This window comes from Solanum lycopersicum, chromosome 2 (genome assembly GCF_036512215.1).
Source record: "Solanum lycopersicum chromosome 2, SLM_r2.1".
NCBI lineage: Eukaryota > Viridiplantae > Streptophyta > Magnoliopsida > Solanales > Solanaceae > Solanum > Solanum lycopersicum.
Genome location: NC_090801.1, coordinates 61678708 through 61695213, shown reverse-complemented (window position 1 = coordinate 61695213; position 16506 = coordinate 61678708). Strand labels below are relative to the sequence as shown.

General features: G+C 31.3%; 2 protein-coding genes across 3 annotated transcripts; one reads left to right on the top strand and one right to left on the bottom strand.

The window, feature by feature from the left end:
- The first annotated feature begins 1305 nt into the window (after positions 1–1305).
- LOC101259501 (phosphatidylinositol N-acetylglucosaminyltransferase subunit C) lies at positions 1306–7253 on the top strand. 2 transcript variants are annotated; one of them, XM_004232600.5, is made up of 3 exons: positions 1306–1407; positions 1514–1572; positions 6150–7253. In XM_004232600.5, exon 3 carries the CDS (start codon positions 6170–6172, stop codon positions 7088–7090), a length of 921 nt encoding a protein of 306 aa, XP_004232648.1. In that variant the 5' UTR covers positions 1306–1407; positions 1514–1572; positions 6150–6169; the 3' UTR covers positions 7091–7253. The 2 variants fall into 2 exon arrangements, with proteins under 2 accessions (XP_004232648.1, XP_069149858.1); XM_069293757.1 differs by lacking the exon at positions 1306–1407 and having other exon boundaries at positions 1434–1572.
- A 1006-nt stretch (positions 7254–8259) lies between these two features.
- Positions 8260–10819, bottom strand: LOC101260003 (zinc transporter 3). Its single transcript, XM_004232601.5, has 3 exons — positions 9939–10819; positions 8773–8922; positions 8260–8666 (listed from the first exon to the last, which is right to left on the bottom strand). Exons 1-3 carry the CDS (start codon positions 10533–10535, stop codon positions 8355–8357), a joined length of 1059 nt encoding a protein of 352 aa, XP_004232649.1. The 5' UTR covers positions 10536–10819; the 3' UTR covers positions 8260–8354.
- Positions 10820–16506: the final 5687 nt, after the last annotated feature.

Genomic DNA, 16506 nt, shown 5'->3' with positions numbered 1-16506 from the left:
TTTTACATGATCGTATGATATTTCTTATTAATTATCTTCTCTTAATGCATTATTAAGTTAAATTTATATATTTTTTCATGTTTAGTGCTTGTTGTCGCTCAAATTCTATCATTAAATTGTGTATGTATCATGATTTCTTCAGAAAAATAATGATGCATAGATTTTTTTTATAATAGAAAATTCAAAAATCGAAAACTCAACTCTAATTTATGCCACATAAAATTTTAAAATTGATCCTACAATTATTTTTTCGACTCAAAATTTAATTAAATGTATACATGAGATAATTATGGGTGGTGTAAAAATTAAATTATCGAACCGAAAAAATGTTATTAGGTTATTAGATTTTTCATGGATTTATAAAAAAAATTATTGAGTTATTGATTCAATTTTTAATACTGAGTTATTGGGTAAACCGATAAACCAATAAGATGGTAATATTTTATTTACTTTATTCCTTTTAAATATTAAATATTAATAATTTAATATATAACTAGACAGTATAACCATGTCAATATATTAGTACTCTATCAACTTCACACTAGATCGATTTACTAGTCTTAATTACCGTTTATTTAAAGATTAAAGTATGAGTTCACAATAGCAACTATTTGATTTTAGTTTAGTTTTAATATTGTTTGACTATTTGATTTTAGTTTTTGTTTTAATTTGTAATTTTATAAGATTGTAGCTTTTGCAAGCTTATGAAAGACTGCAATCTGACTAACATCAGAAATTTCATACTATGTTTCGACGGTAACATATAATAATAGCCCTTTTACTATATTTCATCTTATTGATGCAATTTCTCATTATCTGTTTTTGTTTCAATTTATCAAAGTATTTAAAGAGGTGAAAAGTCGTATAATATTTTACGAACATGTTGTTATTCGGTAAATAAAAAATCGTACGATAATGACCAAAGATCGATAAAAATCATCTTGTTGATTTGTTATGAAATTATTATAGTTAAAAATCGAAAATCAAAAAGTCAAACTAATAGTACATAAAATCAATCAAATCGATTGATACACACCCCTATTGAAAATGATTACCTTACACCAAGTCCATGTAATTTTATGATATAAAATATAGAGAAAAGACATAAATATATCATCGAAATTGTCTCATATTTTCATAAAGAACCTAAACTTTAAAATATAGAGAAAAGACATAAATATATCATCGAAATTGTCTCATATTTTCATAAAGAACCTAAACTTTAAAAGTGTGCTATCACCCCCACTAGACAACTATATCACATCATAAATGAGTCATTTTTACCCTCTCGTCTACAAATATATACAATGTAGTAAGTTTTACCCAATATATTTACTCGAACCACTTAAATTTTTCTACCATCATCATTCTTTAGAGGTTTCTTCTGACATTCAAAAGGGTAGATCGGTAATTTTCTCTTCTATCTTCCTTCCTTCTTTCTCTGCGATCTTTTGTCTTCCTCTTTGCTATTCTGAAAAACTTTCTTTCCTTTGTGTTCCATGGAAAAAAGTAGATTCATTCTTCTGCCCAATTTCAGTGACGGAATCAGACATTTGCTCTGTGAACAAAAAGGTACACTCCTCTCTCTGCCTCCTTTGTTTGTTTAGTTCCTTGTTCCCATTCATTGATGGTTTTCCTTCCAATCGGAAGTTTTCACTCTCGGATCTACCAAAAAATTTGCTTGATTTATGTGTTGTTTAATGTTCTATTTGCTAATATGAATTGTTACCTTCCGCTTAAACTTAGTGTTAATTTGGCTGGTTTGGTGAATCCGGAAATATCTCTTGCACTTTGATTTTGCTTTGGTTTACTCGCTTTGCTTCTTCATTTCACTATTCCCAATTTGTAATACTTATAGCATGCTAGAATTATTTGTTTTGCTATGCGCCTTTTCCGCACGCCACGTGCTCTGCGCTGTGGATCTAAAATTTTCTCGACTGCTTCTAGAATATTACTTTTATACTATGTCTGTCAGTTTGATTTCTTGGCCAAATTCAGTTAGCTGACAACAGAAGCTTTAACTTGAGTAGTTATGATATTGGTTCATGGTTCTAACTACAGTATTACTGATTTTGCTAAAACTATGGAAAGGTAGGCGATTACTTGCATTTACGCTTACCGGTCCTCATGTTTACTCCACCTTTTGATAGTACAAGTTGTATGATAGAATTGGTGGCCTTGAGTTGGTTGATATAATTGATATAAAATTAATGTATATTCAATTATTTTAGAAATAATATAGTTAAGCATTTGATTTGTTAAAATTACCATGCTCACCATGTGTTCGACAATTTGTTTGGAAGAAAAAAAAGGAATAGTCATCAATGATAATAAATTGTTTAAAGCATATGAATACTCAATACTGAATTAACTCGCTAACTTTGTCTATCTATGTGACCTCTGACTGAACTACTAAACTAGAGCCCTCCAGAGAATGAAGAGGTCTCACGAAATATATTCTGTAATACCCAAACACATTTACTATCCATGGGCTATGTTGCTCGGACTCTTTAAAAAATGTCAACGGGTGCGTGTTGGATTCGCCAAAAAATAGTGTATTTTTGAAGAATCTGAGACAGGTGTGGTATCAAAAGTGAAGAGTCCCCGCAACTAAGCCATGGGGAGCCCCGAGTAGTTTACCGGACAAATTGAGTTGTGGGGACTATACTTGTCAACATCGAAAATTCTCTTCACCATCTAGGCTATGGGGAGATTACTATAGAGCTAGATGCAAGATTGTTTAGTCAATGGGTGTGATTATCACTACACTTGCAACTATGTCATAGTCGAGATGAACTTAGTATATGTGTATTTTAAACTTATTCAACAAAAAAAAATAAAAAATGTGTATTTTAAATTGCTCAAACAGTGTATACAGAGTTGAGAGTGGTACGGCTGCCACCCCACATTTTACCCGGGGTTAGTGATAGTTTCACTGATTATTTTGACTGTAGTTTGATATATAATATCTGATGCTTTTGTTTTGCGAGTTTCAGAATGAACTGTCTTTGTTTTTATTTTACTTCCTTACGATTAATCCTCTTCTTTCGTCTTCAAATATTGATATATTAGGCATGCGTGGACTGTCCTATCATTACGTACTTCTTGTGCTAGAAGATGTAATTGCCTCCTAAAATGTGAAAAATTATAGGTAGATACTTGAACATAACAGGCTGTGTTATCCTTATAGTTGGTAAACAAACAACATTTCTTGAGCCATATGCAATATTGCATGGTGCTGATAAAGTTGCATTATTACGTACGTGTGATCATATGAATAAATCTGAACGTGTAGTTTAACAGAATGAAAACTTTTCTAAGCAAAGCGAAGAAAACACCTCTCTAAGAGAAAAAAACATTTTATTCGAAGAGAACAACTTCTAAGTGGAAGTCAATAGTCCAGAATGTACATAATAGTAAGTTCTTAAATGAGCTACTAAGCATCATTAGCAGCTGATGCAAAATATGGACATCTAAATATCAAAATAATATGATCGTGTGAATTGGAGTTTCTTTAAGGATATTTATGCTCGTGGGATTCAGGCAAAAGTAAGTAAGTTGGAACAGAATTGTGCATCTATGCTATCAAACTATCAATTGTAGCTTATTTCAGCAGAGGAGTTTTCTCTCCTCATAGAGGATGGGCAAAGAGACCCATTGTCTTTTTTTTTTAATGGTGAATGGAGGATCAGAACAAAATGCTGAAAAGAGCTGTACTATTGAGCTGGATTAGGGGTTATTAGGTGGGCAGGAAGGAAAAATAACTGAAGTGATGTCTCAATTCTTCATAAATTATACTAATGACACACTGATAATGTGGGTCCAGCTGACGGGACAGTTGGAATATTTTAGAATAATGTAGTTATTTTTACAGCTTGGTGCTTGAAGGGTTAAATATTTTGTAAAAATTGGTGTTTTAATTCAACATTTACGATTAGGTGTTCATATATTGCAACTTTTCTGATTGGAAGAAATATATAGATTAGTCATTCTGCATAAGTTTCATGAGAAGTTCATGTAATAACAACAGTGACAACGGTAAGAAAGAATATTAATTTATTCAGTGGTGTTGGCTGGGAAGATGATGTCTTGCATCATGTAAATGGCGATGGATAAGTCTTGATTTGAGTAGTAAGAAGTAACAAAGCGTACATGGGGCGATCTTGCCCCTGTTACACTTACCCTCTACTATCTTTGGTAAAATTATAGGGTTGTATTTGTTTAAAGTAGTATTTTTCTTAATATTTTGGTATGCAATGCTTGCTTTGACATTTTTATGGATGCTGGTGGGTAAGTTATTAGTGCCTTACTATAGGCAACCAGTGTTATCAAAGGTGAAAAGTGCAAAAAAAGCTCTAAGGTCCGTGGGAGCTTTAAGCGCAAAGCGCAAAGCGCAAATAAAGCGTGTCTTTTAATGAAAAAAGGCGCAACGGGAGAAAAGAATACAAATGTATATGTTTTTTCAAAAACTAATAATTATAAACATGAATGACAAATATATGACCAAAGAAATTGTATTTTTTTAATGATAAAGTGAATTATTAATTATTTAGTTTCACTTCTTCATAAGAGGCTCATTGGCAAGGAAATGTTTGTCTTAGAACCTCGATGACAACACTGAAGCTCACATAAAGCGAGGCAAAGCGCTCAACACGTTTTGAGCCTCGCTTTAGGGCTTAAGCGCGCTTTAATAACACTGTAGGCAACCTTTTTTTTCGAGTTTCAGAATGAGCTGTTTTTGTTTCGATTTTACGTCTTTATGATTAATCCTCTTTCCTTCGTCTTGGAATATTGATCTCAATGTGTAAAACGAAGCATCATCTATGGAGACTGATTCATCCAAAGCCATGAATGTAACTTCTCCCAGATACGACCCTTCATTTGACTCCTCTGGATGAACTGTATTTTAATAAGCTTGACTGTCTCAAAAAAAAAAAGCTTGACGGCTAGCTCCACTATTTTCTTTTTCCCGTTTCACCATTTTCCTTATTCTTACTTCTAGATATGCATTTTCTGTTCTCTGCGTTTACTTTGTTCATCTGTAGTTTCAAATTGCCTCTTTTTCTTTTTGAAAATAATCAGATACAGTTTTCTCACTTCTATTGTGTTGGCACAGATTGCCTATTGCATTCGTCGCTAATTGTGTCTTGCCTGAATTGATTTGTCTATCGTTTCCTTCTATGATAAACCAACAGTATTCTTAGCCTTGAGAATACAGTGTTAGATGGAAGCTTTATAGCACATATGAAAATATGCTATTTCAGTTATTCTTAGCCAAACAACCAGCTCTTCGTTGAACCCTTGAAATTATTATTAGTGTAGATAGAATGCTACTTTTTTGCGGCTGAAAAACAGAGGATTAGTCGAGTTTGAGTATTGAATTAGTTGATTTTTCAAGTATTAATGCCTGAGACATTCTTGATATATCTGGCCTTGATGTTTAAGTTGTTACTTTTGGTTTTAGGCGCTTGCTGAAATAGTAGCTGCAAAGATATGAATTATGCTTTGAAGTTTGCCAGTGTGTTATGTATATAACTAAAAGTGGACATACTTTCTCTTTTTGGATACATATATAACTAGAAGTGGACATACTTTCTCTTTTTCAATGTAACATAACAACACCATTTTAGTGCTTCTTTACATCAATAAATTTATACTTGCCATTTTGAAAAAGAAAGTTAGAGTATAAGGCGGTTATATCATACTTTTTGAGGGTAACTTAAGTTCTTAGTTAGTTTAAAAACGGAAGATATCAAGATTATATTTCACCAATTAAGAGGGATTAAGTGATGCAAAATGAAATTGGATGGTATCAGACTCAATAAAGATAAACAGTGCAAGATAATGAGTTTCTGCAGCCAGGGATCTTTTTTATTTCTTAGATGCTTTTTAATGTCTGCAAATGTCTTCATCTAGCTTTAAAATTACGAAATATACAACAACATCCTGTTACTTAAATTATTATGTTCTTTATCCCTAAGGTAAAACAATTGCCAAGTGCTGATTAAAAATATTACATGGCTCCAGACCCCAAGCAAGGTTGCATTATTTGTTGTGTTTCCCCTTTTCCATTTCAAACTTTTCTTATGAACTCTAAAAGAGATTAGTGATTTAGGATCCCTAAATGTTATCATTTAATTTTTTTACAGATGCCATGGAGTAAAATTGTATGATACAAATGGAAACTAGCATCAGTGGAAGCTCTTCTCCAGCCCATCCTAAATGGAGAAAAGTTGTTTATGGTGGGATGCAACCTGGCTTTGGTGACAATCACACAGATGAATCCTTCCTGGAGGAAATGATCATGAATGCTAATGTTGTCAAAAGAGACTTATTGAAGGTGGTGCTTGACGCAGTTTCTATCTCACAATATCTTTGCATTGTCGCCCTTGTGGTTTTGGTTTGGACCTACACCCTCACAAATACCTTGACAGAAAAATATCTTTTGCTACTGAATGTTAGCCTACTTGGATCGGGATTCTTTATTCTGCTTTTAACTGCAGACATGATACCCTTCAATCTCCTCCTCAATTATCTCCTAAAGAATACCTTCTTCATAACTGCCTTATATATGTTGTCTCCTATCTACCACACACTTACTAGGTCCATAAGCTCGAATTCTATATGGGCACTAACAGCTTCCCTTCTCATACTCCATCTCTTCCTGCACAATTACTCCGGGTCCACTGTAAAGGCTCCTGGAGCTTTAGATAATCCAACCCTGACAAGCAATATCTCTCTGAATGCTTCGATCGTGGCTTCACTTCTAATTTCTTCTCGCCTTCCATCGAGGCTTCACGTCTTTGCTATCGTGCTATTCTCCTTGCAAGTTTTCCTCTTTGCTCCTTTAGTCACATATTGTGTGAAGAAGCGTTCTTTCAAGTTACATATTTGTTTCTCTCTTCAGTTATTGGTTCTGACACTAGTCTTCACTTACCAGTTGCATAAGCTGCTTTTCATTGTGCTTTTGGGCATCTTTGTCTTTGTTAATTTGGTTTGTCCCTACTGGCTGATAAGGATTCAAGAGTACAAGTTTGAGATTAATGGCCCTTGGGATGAGGCTAAGCTCTGTTTTAACATTACTGAATGAGCACGTTATATCTTAAGCATCTCCTTTCGTTAAAGCTTCTTGCCTCTTTTAAATTATTGATTTGACTAGTCATGTAGCTATGCTATGTGAATTGCTTGTTTGATAGATTTGTGGATGGATGAAATGTGATTCAAGAAGAGCAATATTTGAGTTACACAATCAATTTTTACCGCTCTCTGTATTCTTAATGCCCAGCTAAAGCAATACTGATTTGCTTCCTGAAGAAGAGGGACTGTATCTATATTAGGAAATTCATTACGCATGTATAGATATACTTATTGTGAACTAAGTAATTAAAATGAGGTTCGGTAACTAATTCAGAACTCATGAACTTTGAATTCTGACTCTGTCCATTGAATTTATTCTTTCCTTGTAGAAGATTTGACACAACGATAGTAAACACTATCACTAGATACCTTTTCTATTACTATTTTGTTGACTATAAAATAAAGTTGCTTCAATTACACAAACTAATTGAAGGACCAAATAAGTTGTCCTTATTCTCTTTTGGTCTTTACGTGAATAGATAATAGTTGTATTGTAACTTAAGATCACTAAATATCATCCTCATTAACTTTATGCTATAAAATCTCTTTCCAAAATTTTATGCACTTTTTTCTTTCCTCTGAAATTAATGATGCTCAGCGAGAAGCATAACCTCTTTAGTACATGTATTTATTGGTGCAAATTCAAATTTCGTATCATGATTTTTATATATTCAGGAATTCTATCGGTCCTATAGCTATAGGCTATAGCCTTCCGTGATAATATAGTCTTATTTGTGAGATTCACTGACTAGTATAATTATAACTACTGCAGTATATGATTTTATAGGTATATTCGTGTAATTATTTAAGAATTAACCATCTGAACATATTATACTTTTGACATGTTTAACAGGAGAGCAACTTGATTTTTAATCAAGTGTATCATTGCAAGTCGCAAGTTGACAGATGCTAAAGTGCAAAAGGCACAATATTTTACACATTTTATTATCTAAAATTATGGAATCATATTACAAAGGGATGGCATAAGTTGATATCATAATATATGGTTAAATTCTTGTGAGACTAGAAGAAGTTGGGGGAAAAAAACAATTATATACGGAAAACATAAATCAAACTTGAGGTGTACATACTTATATACTAAGTTCGGCATATCCTTCGAGATTCAACAAGCTGATGAATTCATATCATAATCAATGAGAACGGGTAGTATATATTTTCTCCCAATAAAAACTATATACATAATTTATCTAGTGAAATTATGTGCCACCCCATTTTGCCAATAATGACATACAACAAGCTCCCAAGATGAGTGATACATTGGCAACAATTTGGAGTTTGAAACTAGTGTATAATTTAGGGTTCATAAAATCAGTTGCAAGTAGATCCACGAGTGCCATGTAAATAAGAATCCCAGCTGATGCTGAATTAAGAACTCCCTGTACAATAAGTGCTGTTGAGCTTTGCTCATTGTAACCTTTTGATATCATCATTCCAATAGCTATTCCACTTGGAGTAGTTACAGTAAAGAACAATACCATAATTATAATTGTTCTAACCTTATACTTTGCCTGCACATGCACACATATATCATATATCAGATACAGTACAGTCGTTCGTCAGAACTCTCAAAAAGTGCTTAATTTAGAACGGATTAAAATATTTCACTAATTTTACCTGGGAAATACATCCACCAAGTCCCATGCCTTCAAAAAATTGATGAAAACTCAAAGCTATTATTAGAGGTTTAATTGTTTTGGGATTTTCTGTAGTTCCAAGGGAAATCCCAATAATCACAGAATGAACCAAAATTCCCAATTCCAAAACCTGCAAAATTTGAAGAATTATTAATTTCAGAATATTATATAGTATGTCAAATATCTTGCATTGTTTTCTTTGGTTAGAGAATATTTGTGGTAAAATATGTTTTTTTATTAATAAGTTTTCAATTGAAGGTTTTTGCAACATAAAACTAGTTATAATTAGGATAAATTTGTAAGGTTGTTTATGTAATAAGCCTTACATCTGTTGAATCAGAACAAATGAAGTTGAATTATTAACTCTATGACATGACAAAAAAGAAATACAGAATAATTGACAACACAAAAAGATTAGGCATTTTTATAATGTAAGAAGACAAACATACCGACACAAGAATATGCCCAAATCATATTCTATGATTTTTGTTCTTTCGAAATCTCTCAAACTATTTTTGTTTTAGAAAAGAAACCAATAATAAAAAAAAAAGAAGCAAAATTAGACGAAGAAAATTAAGGAAAAACTTTAATTTTTTTCTTTCATCTCATTGTGTAGTTACCAAAAAAAAAAAGTACAATATAAAATTATATCGTACTTTTTTTCCTTTTTGGTATTAAAATAAAATTATTATTAATCTGAATAAATGTGCGTTCGATTTTTAAAATAATATATTTTTAAGGATTTAATAAAAACTTAACAATATATTCAAAGAGTTTGAACAGCATAATAAATCAACATAAGAAAGTACAGTTCCTCAGATGTCATCCACTACAAAAAACAATACTACTTTTAATTAAAATTTGACAATGAAAAATGTTCGGTAGATATTTCACTAGATAATTTGATAAATCAAAGAGAAAAGAAAAATGTTTTTTTATATAGAAAAATCACGAAGCATTGTACAATTTCAGTAAGAATCTATTTTTTACTGTGTATTTTTTCACAGAGTATTACGTTCTTATCGTATAAAACAACCCTAGTTAATTTGTGATAGCAAAAACCTTTAATGCCACGAATAACGAGTGCGATAATATTATTAACAAATCCAAGCAATATAGTTATCAGATCACTCAAAAGATATTTACCTGCGATATTAATCTATGTCTCATAAGACTTGAAGAATCAGATCTTTCTAGCAAAATTTGTGGACCATGATCAATATGCTCATCTTGTCCTTGTTCATCTCCAATATTGACTGGCTGAGCTTTTCTCAATTCAGCTCTTCTATGATAGCCACTTGCAAATGACTCCATCATCAAAGTAAATATAGCAGACATCATTGCAACAAACCCAGCAAATGGAAAACTCCCCCACAAATCTTCACTAAGACAAGGACTAGTCAAGCTCTCAAATGCATCTGGTAGAATGTGTATAAACCCTGTGGCTAAGATCACTCCCGCCGCGAACGCCTTTATCATGAATTGAAGGGGTGAATAGTCATTTTTTTGCAATGATTTGAAGTTTTTTAAGAGGATTGGGAGGATGACTCCAAGTGCACTTGAACAAAGGATTGAAGATATGGCTATAAGTTTGTAGGATAAGGCTTTGTGTTTAGTTTGATGATTATATTTGTTGTCTTGAGGTTCACATGTACAATTTGCAAAGGTTAGGGTTGGTTGTACAAGGATTGACAAGTAGATTAGGGTTGTGATTTTGAGGAGTAGAAATAATTGAGGACTCATTATTATTGTTTAGTTTTTGTTATGTTTTTATGGAGAGAGAAAGAATAAGTGGTGAAGCTTTTAATTTATAATATATGGAGTTTTGGACAAGTTGCAATATTCAAGATGTGTGATACATAGATAATTGGAATTTGTCTTTTTGGTGAATAATTTGAAAGGTAGATCTATTTATTAATTCGAAAGGTTTATTAACAATTTGAAAGAATTGATCATCATTTAGTACCTAAAAATAGTAATTTGCCCCCCTGTGAAAGATTCAAACTTATTTGTATGGGATATTTTAAAAGTAACACAAAGTTTGTTTTGTTATATAGTCCTTAATATACATAGAATTTTAGGAGAAGATTTTATTTTAGTATCCACTATTAAAAAATAGCTTTTAGCGATAATAAATATTGATATTAATAAAGAATGCTGAAATTTTTATCAGCATTAGTTAAATGTCATTAAAATTATTGTTGCTAAAGACTTTAAGGACATATTCAAATAGTGCTAATTGTTCCTAAAAATACATATTTAGCGACAATTAAGAATTAATTGCCGCTAATAATCATTTTTGATGTAGGGAGTTGACTATATCCTTACGTTAAAATGAAGTTATTCTTATCTATACTTATCAATTGTACCCCCAACTAACGGTTCCCCCAAATCAATCTCAAATTTCCATTTACCGACTAAGTTAAAGTTGAGGGGCATAGTTTACAAATAGTGTATCGACTTATTCTAACAGTAAGTGAATTAATTGGGTCCAAAACTATGCAGATTTCAGGACATTTTCATGTCCTAAATTAATATTAATTTTAAAGCGTTATCATACTTGTATTTTAAGCTTTCTTTCATCGTAATTAAAGTGTCTAGAAACAAATTCAGAATTTAAAATTTATTTAAAGTTTTAATTCTGACCACAATTTGTTCGATTTATTGATATGTTTCATTTGAAATTATACTTCGCAACTATTTTAATATATTCCAGTCCCTGAACTCACAAATTGCTGGCTCCAAAGATATATGTTTAGTGAAATTATATTCCTCTAAACTAATGTTCAAAATAAGGATTATCCTCTAATGAAAACGGCTAACAACGATTACTTCTATGTTGTATATATTGTCAAAATTTATATGCTCCTTAACATTGTTAACATAGTAAACTCCATTCGAGAAAAGTACTTTAAATAATTCAACATGTCCTTTAGTTGATATTATTATGATAATATGATGTTTGGTTGATTATATAAGAAAAAAAATGATTCTATTTAAAGTGATGCAATCTTTGATTGGTGGTATGAAATATATGTGAAACTAATGTTTTATACCGTATAAAATGTGTAACAAAAATATTTGTTTTGATAATATAAAAATAGTTTTTAAGTGCTAGCGTCATGTTCAATTTCACTAATTTTTATATGTTTTTCAAATGTCACTATTTTTAGGTCATTAATTATATGAATTGGAGTACTAATCTTGACACAACTATTTTCATTTTATTTCCCTTTTTGTTTTGTGAGTTAAGTTTTCTTCATTTTTATGCTCCACAAGTTATTTCCAACATGTCTGGATGCCATAGACTTGAATTATTTGATGGGAATATAATGTCCTTTTGTCATAGATAGCTAAGATCAACATCTACGCATGTTATGAAAAATTAATTCGATGAGAAAGAGTCAATGAAATAATTATGGATCATGTCCATAGAGTATAGTTTTTGTTTGAGAAAAAGACTATAAACTATTTTGCTTCCAACTTGTTGTTTGTCATAATTACCAACGTCACATAGTTTAATATTGGATGGCGTAAGCAATTGATAGTGATATATAATCGAGGGAAAAAGAGTCTGATATACCCCTTAATTTTGTTATTTAAAGCTGATATATTTATCGTTATTAAAGTGACTCATATATACCCCTAGTCTCTTATTATTCTACAAATGACTCACATATATCATTTTCCTCTAAAGGAAGTGAAAAAAATAATTAATTTTTTTAATTACTTTTTTAAAAAATATAATTTTATATGGGTATATTTAATCCTCCTCGAACATATATTATTTTTAAATATTTTTTTGTTTCAGTGATTGATTTAGATTTATTATTTTGATGGTCAAGTTTATTTAAGTTTCGTTAATGTTCTTAAATTTTTTTCACTTCCGTTAAATGAAGGGTATATGTGAGCTCATTTTGTAACGGTAGAAGTATATGTGAACCGTTTATATAATGGTAAGGGTATATATGAGCCGCTTTCATAACGAGAGACATATCTACTCCAAATGACAAAGTTAAGGAGTATATCAGACCATTTTTCGTGTAATCAATAATGTACCAATTTAGATAGCGTAAGCACTTGATAGTGTAAAGTATCGGTGGAAAAAGCACATATTGTGTGGATGATTTATAGAATTTTGAGAATTGTGAGATTTTAGATATTGTAGATGTATAAAGTTTTAAGGAGATTAAGAACTTCTTCGATCAATTTATTGGAAGTTATTTATTTTGATATAGTTTGCAAAGTGTTTTTTAACGGATAGGTAAAATGTCTTTGAATAATTTTTGAAAATGTGATTCCGAAGATTAGATTATGAAAATGAATAAGTACCATATCAAAAAAAAAAAAAAAAAAAAAAAAAAATAAGTACCATATCAACGTTTTACAATTAGGATTTTTTAAACTGAGAAAATGTTTCTAGCTATACTATGTTATTCCAAAAAGAAATGGTAGAAGAAAAAAAAATTGTTTTTGACAGGCTAGTTATTCATAAAAAGGAAAATGATCGAATTTGTTCGTGAACTACGTGAAATAGGTCACTTATATCTTTATTATATTTTGGGACAAAAAAATGTCTTTGTTATTATTCTCAGAGTCCGCATACACCCTCAAGAGTTAACACTCCATATTTTGATTGACTTGGCAAGTCACGTGGAACTAATCCTTTCACCTAAGCATTGGCAACCAGAATTCACTACAAAAGAACTAGACCTTTAATATGAAAATAGTCGCCACAAAAGCAAAAAAAATCGTCACTAAAAGTTTTAACATTAAATTCTAATTTTGTGTTTTTTTCTTTATTATTTTTTTAAAAATGAAAATAATATCGATTAAGTAGAAGTTTGAAGACACTGTATATTTTTATTTTATGTTAAATGTAAATGTATAAAGTGTACAATATATGATGCATTATATCGTAGGAGATGTGAATCGAGAAGTAATTTTCATGATTTTTCGTTATAATATCAGGTGTTTTTAATATTGATATTGCAAGTTATTTATTTTAAAAAATTATGTTGTAATCGAAAATTAATTATTATATTTTTTTGTTGAAAAACTAGATTTTACTAGCGAATGGTTGTTGGAGGGTTAGTCATCACTAAAAATCATTCATAAAAGTCGTCACTAAACGTCAAGTTCTTTTGTAATGAATTTTAGTTGACAACGCTTAGATGGAGGGATTAGTCTCATGTAACATGCCATGTCACTAAAAAATTGGTGTCAACTCTTGAGAGTATTTGTGGTCTCCTAGGAGGGTATAAATGATCTACTTCGCATAGTTCAGGGGCAATTTTGACACTTTTCCGTTCATAAAATGAGAGAATGAAGGTGTTTGATAATAATAATAACAACAAGAGAAAATGCTCAATATGCTATTGAACTTTCAGAAAAGGCTCATTTATGTCATTCGTTAAAAGTTTGGCTCATCTATGCCATTACCGTTCAAGAAAAGATTTATTCATGCCATTATTTTTTAACAGTGGTATTACAAAATCATTTTTGACACGTGACCAATGATAATTCGGCTACATCACCAATTTTTTAAATTAAAAAAATCATAATTCTGAACAAAAATTGAATTATCTTTTATTATTAAAAAAATGATGACATGGCCAAATCATCAAATTTTTAAATAAAAAAATCAAAATTCTGAACAAAAATTGATTTAACTTTTTTTAATTAAAAAATGAATGATGTGGTTGAATTATAATTGGCCACGTATCACAAATAGTTTTGCAAAATCGATGTTAAAAAATAATGGCATGAATGAGTCTTTTCTTGAACGACAATGTCATAAATGTGCCAAACTTTTAATCGATGACATAAATAAGCATTTTCTGAATAACATATTTGATCCCTTTTCCTGATAATAAAAAATATACTGAAATAGCAACAGAAAGGAAAAAATTCCCCCAATAAACTTGTTTTGAATTTTTTAATAAAGACACGAGGACAAGACACCACTAATATAATAATTCATATGGGAGAATTGTCCGATTTTCAATATCATCCTATGTGCAAGAAGCTCAAATTCACACAGTTGATATTTGCGGCTGACCTTATGATCTTTTGTAAAGGCAACATTAATTCTGTTTCTAGAGTAATGAGGCACTAACACATTTTAGTGATGTCACAGACTTGCAAGCTAGCATGGATAAGTCCAATTTATTCCTGGCAGGAGTAGACGACCAGACCAAAGATTAACTAGTGCAGAAGACTGGGTTTGTCTTAGGTACTCTTCCTAAAAGATATCTAGGCTTACCTTTGTCTTCTAAGGGTTGGAGTAAGATGGAGTGTCAACAATTGATAGACAAAATAACATCTAAGATCAGTAATGTGCTTATTCGCCTTCAAATAATTAATGTTTTCCTTTTCTCAGTAAATAGCTTTTGGAGTTTCGTATTCATATTGCCTCTAGTACTGAGGAATCAAGAAAAATGCCACTAGTTTCCTGGGAACAAGTCTGTATTCCTAGGAAGTTTGGTGGCTTGAACGTCAAAGGTAATAAGTTGTGGAATATGGCCTCTGTTAGTAGACTTCTATGACAACTTGCTGTGAAGGAAGATGTGTTATGGATCAAGTGGGTACATGAAGTATATATGAAAACAATGATAACATATGGATATATACTCCACCATTGGACTCAAGTTGGTACTGGAAGAAGGTTAATGTCTTGAAAGCAGAGATGCAGATTTGGTATTCATCTGGTGCTTATTTGCTCACTTCCGAGGGAAAGTACTCACTCATACAGAGTTATAATACACTATTGGGGAAACATGCTAGACGTAGAGTGACTGACTTAATCTGGACTAGATTTGCTCAACCTAAGCATAGATTCATATTGTGGTTGGCTGTGCAAGATAGATTACTAACCAAAGAGAGACTCAAGAGATTAAATACTCTAGAGGAAGATGACACATTTTGTTTGTGTAAGAAATCAGGAGAGTAGACCCATATTCACTTTGTTCTCTACTTGTGAATGATAGTGAGAGTCTAAACTGAAATGCAAAATTGGTCTGGAACACTACTCCTACTGGAACTGTCAAACATATTCTAAATGGACTCAGAAGAAAGAAGTGGAAACAGTTTCACAAGAAATTTACTGCTGCATTGTGCGAAATATGATGCATCAGGTCTTGTTTAAAGGAAATACAGATACATCTGTGACACAAATTAAGAAGGAATTTGTAGATAGACTTGAGATAGTTAAACACAAATTAAGAAGGAATACAATGATACACCAGGTCTAGAGAGCAAGGAATTGGAAATTGTTTAAAGGCATCACGATAAATATAAATACGTCTGTGACACAAATTAAGAAGGAATTTGTAGATAGACTTGAGGTAGTTAAACACAAATTAAGAAGAAATTTGTAGATAGATTTGAGGTAGTTAAACGGTATAGAAAGGTGAATACGTATAGTTGGTTGTTGGAGATTTGTGTAATTAGAGTTCTATATGAGGCTTAACTCACTTAATAGCTCTCTTAGAAGGGGTAATTAGGGGATTGAGTGCTCTTTAGGTGTATTTGATTTTTGTTTGTTAATGGTAATTACATTGGTTACCAAAAAAAAATCTTATTTTATGTAATTCAACTCTTAAAATGACTTTGAAAACGCTGGATCACACAAATTACCAACAAAAAAACACTTTTCAAACACGAACTGATATAGTGTTTAGTGGTAGAAGAGTAAAGAACCTAAAAATCAAGA

Bases quoted from the DNA above. Each gene is read 5' to 3' on its own strand.
- LOC101259501 (XM_004232600.5), top strand. From the start codon at position 6,170: ATGATACAAATGGAAACTAGCATCAGTGGAAGCTCTTCTCCAGCCCAT.
- LOC101260003 (XM_004232601.5), bottom strand. From the start codon at position 10,535: ATGAGTCCTCAATTATTTCTACTCCTCAAAATCACAACCCTAATCTAC. The intron at 8,923-9,938 runs GTAAATATCTTT...CAAATTTTGCAG, and splicing joins GACATAGATTAATATCGCAG to GTTTTGGAATTGGGAATTTT. The intron at 8,667-8,772 runs GTAAAATTAGTG...GTGCATGTGCAG, and splicing joins TTGGTGGATGTATTTCCCAG to GCAAAGTATAAGGTTAGAAC.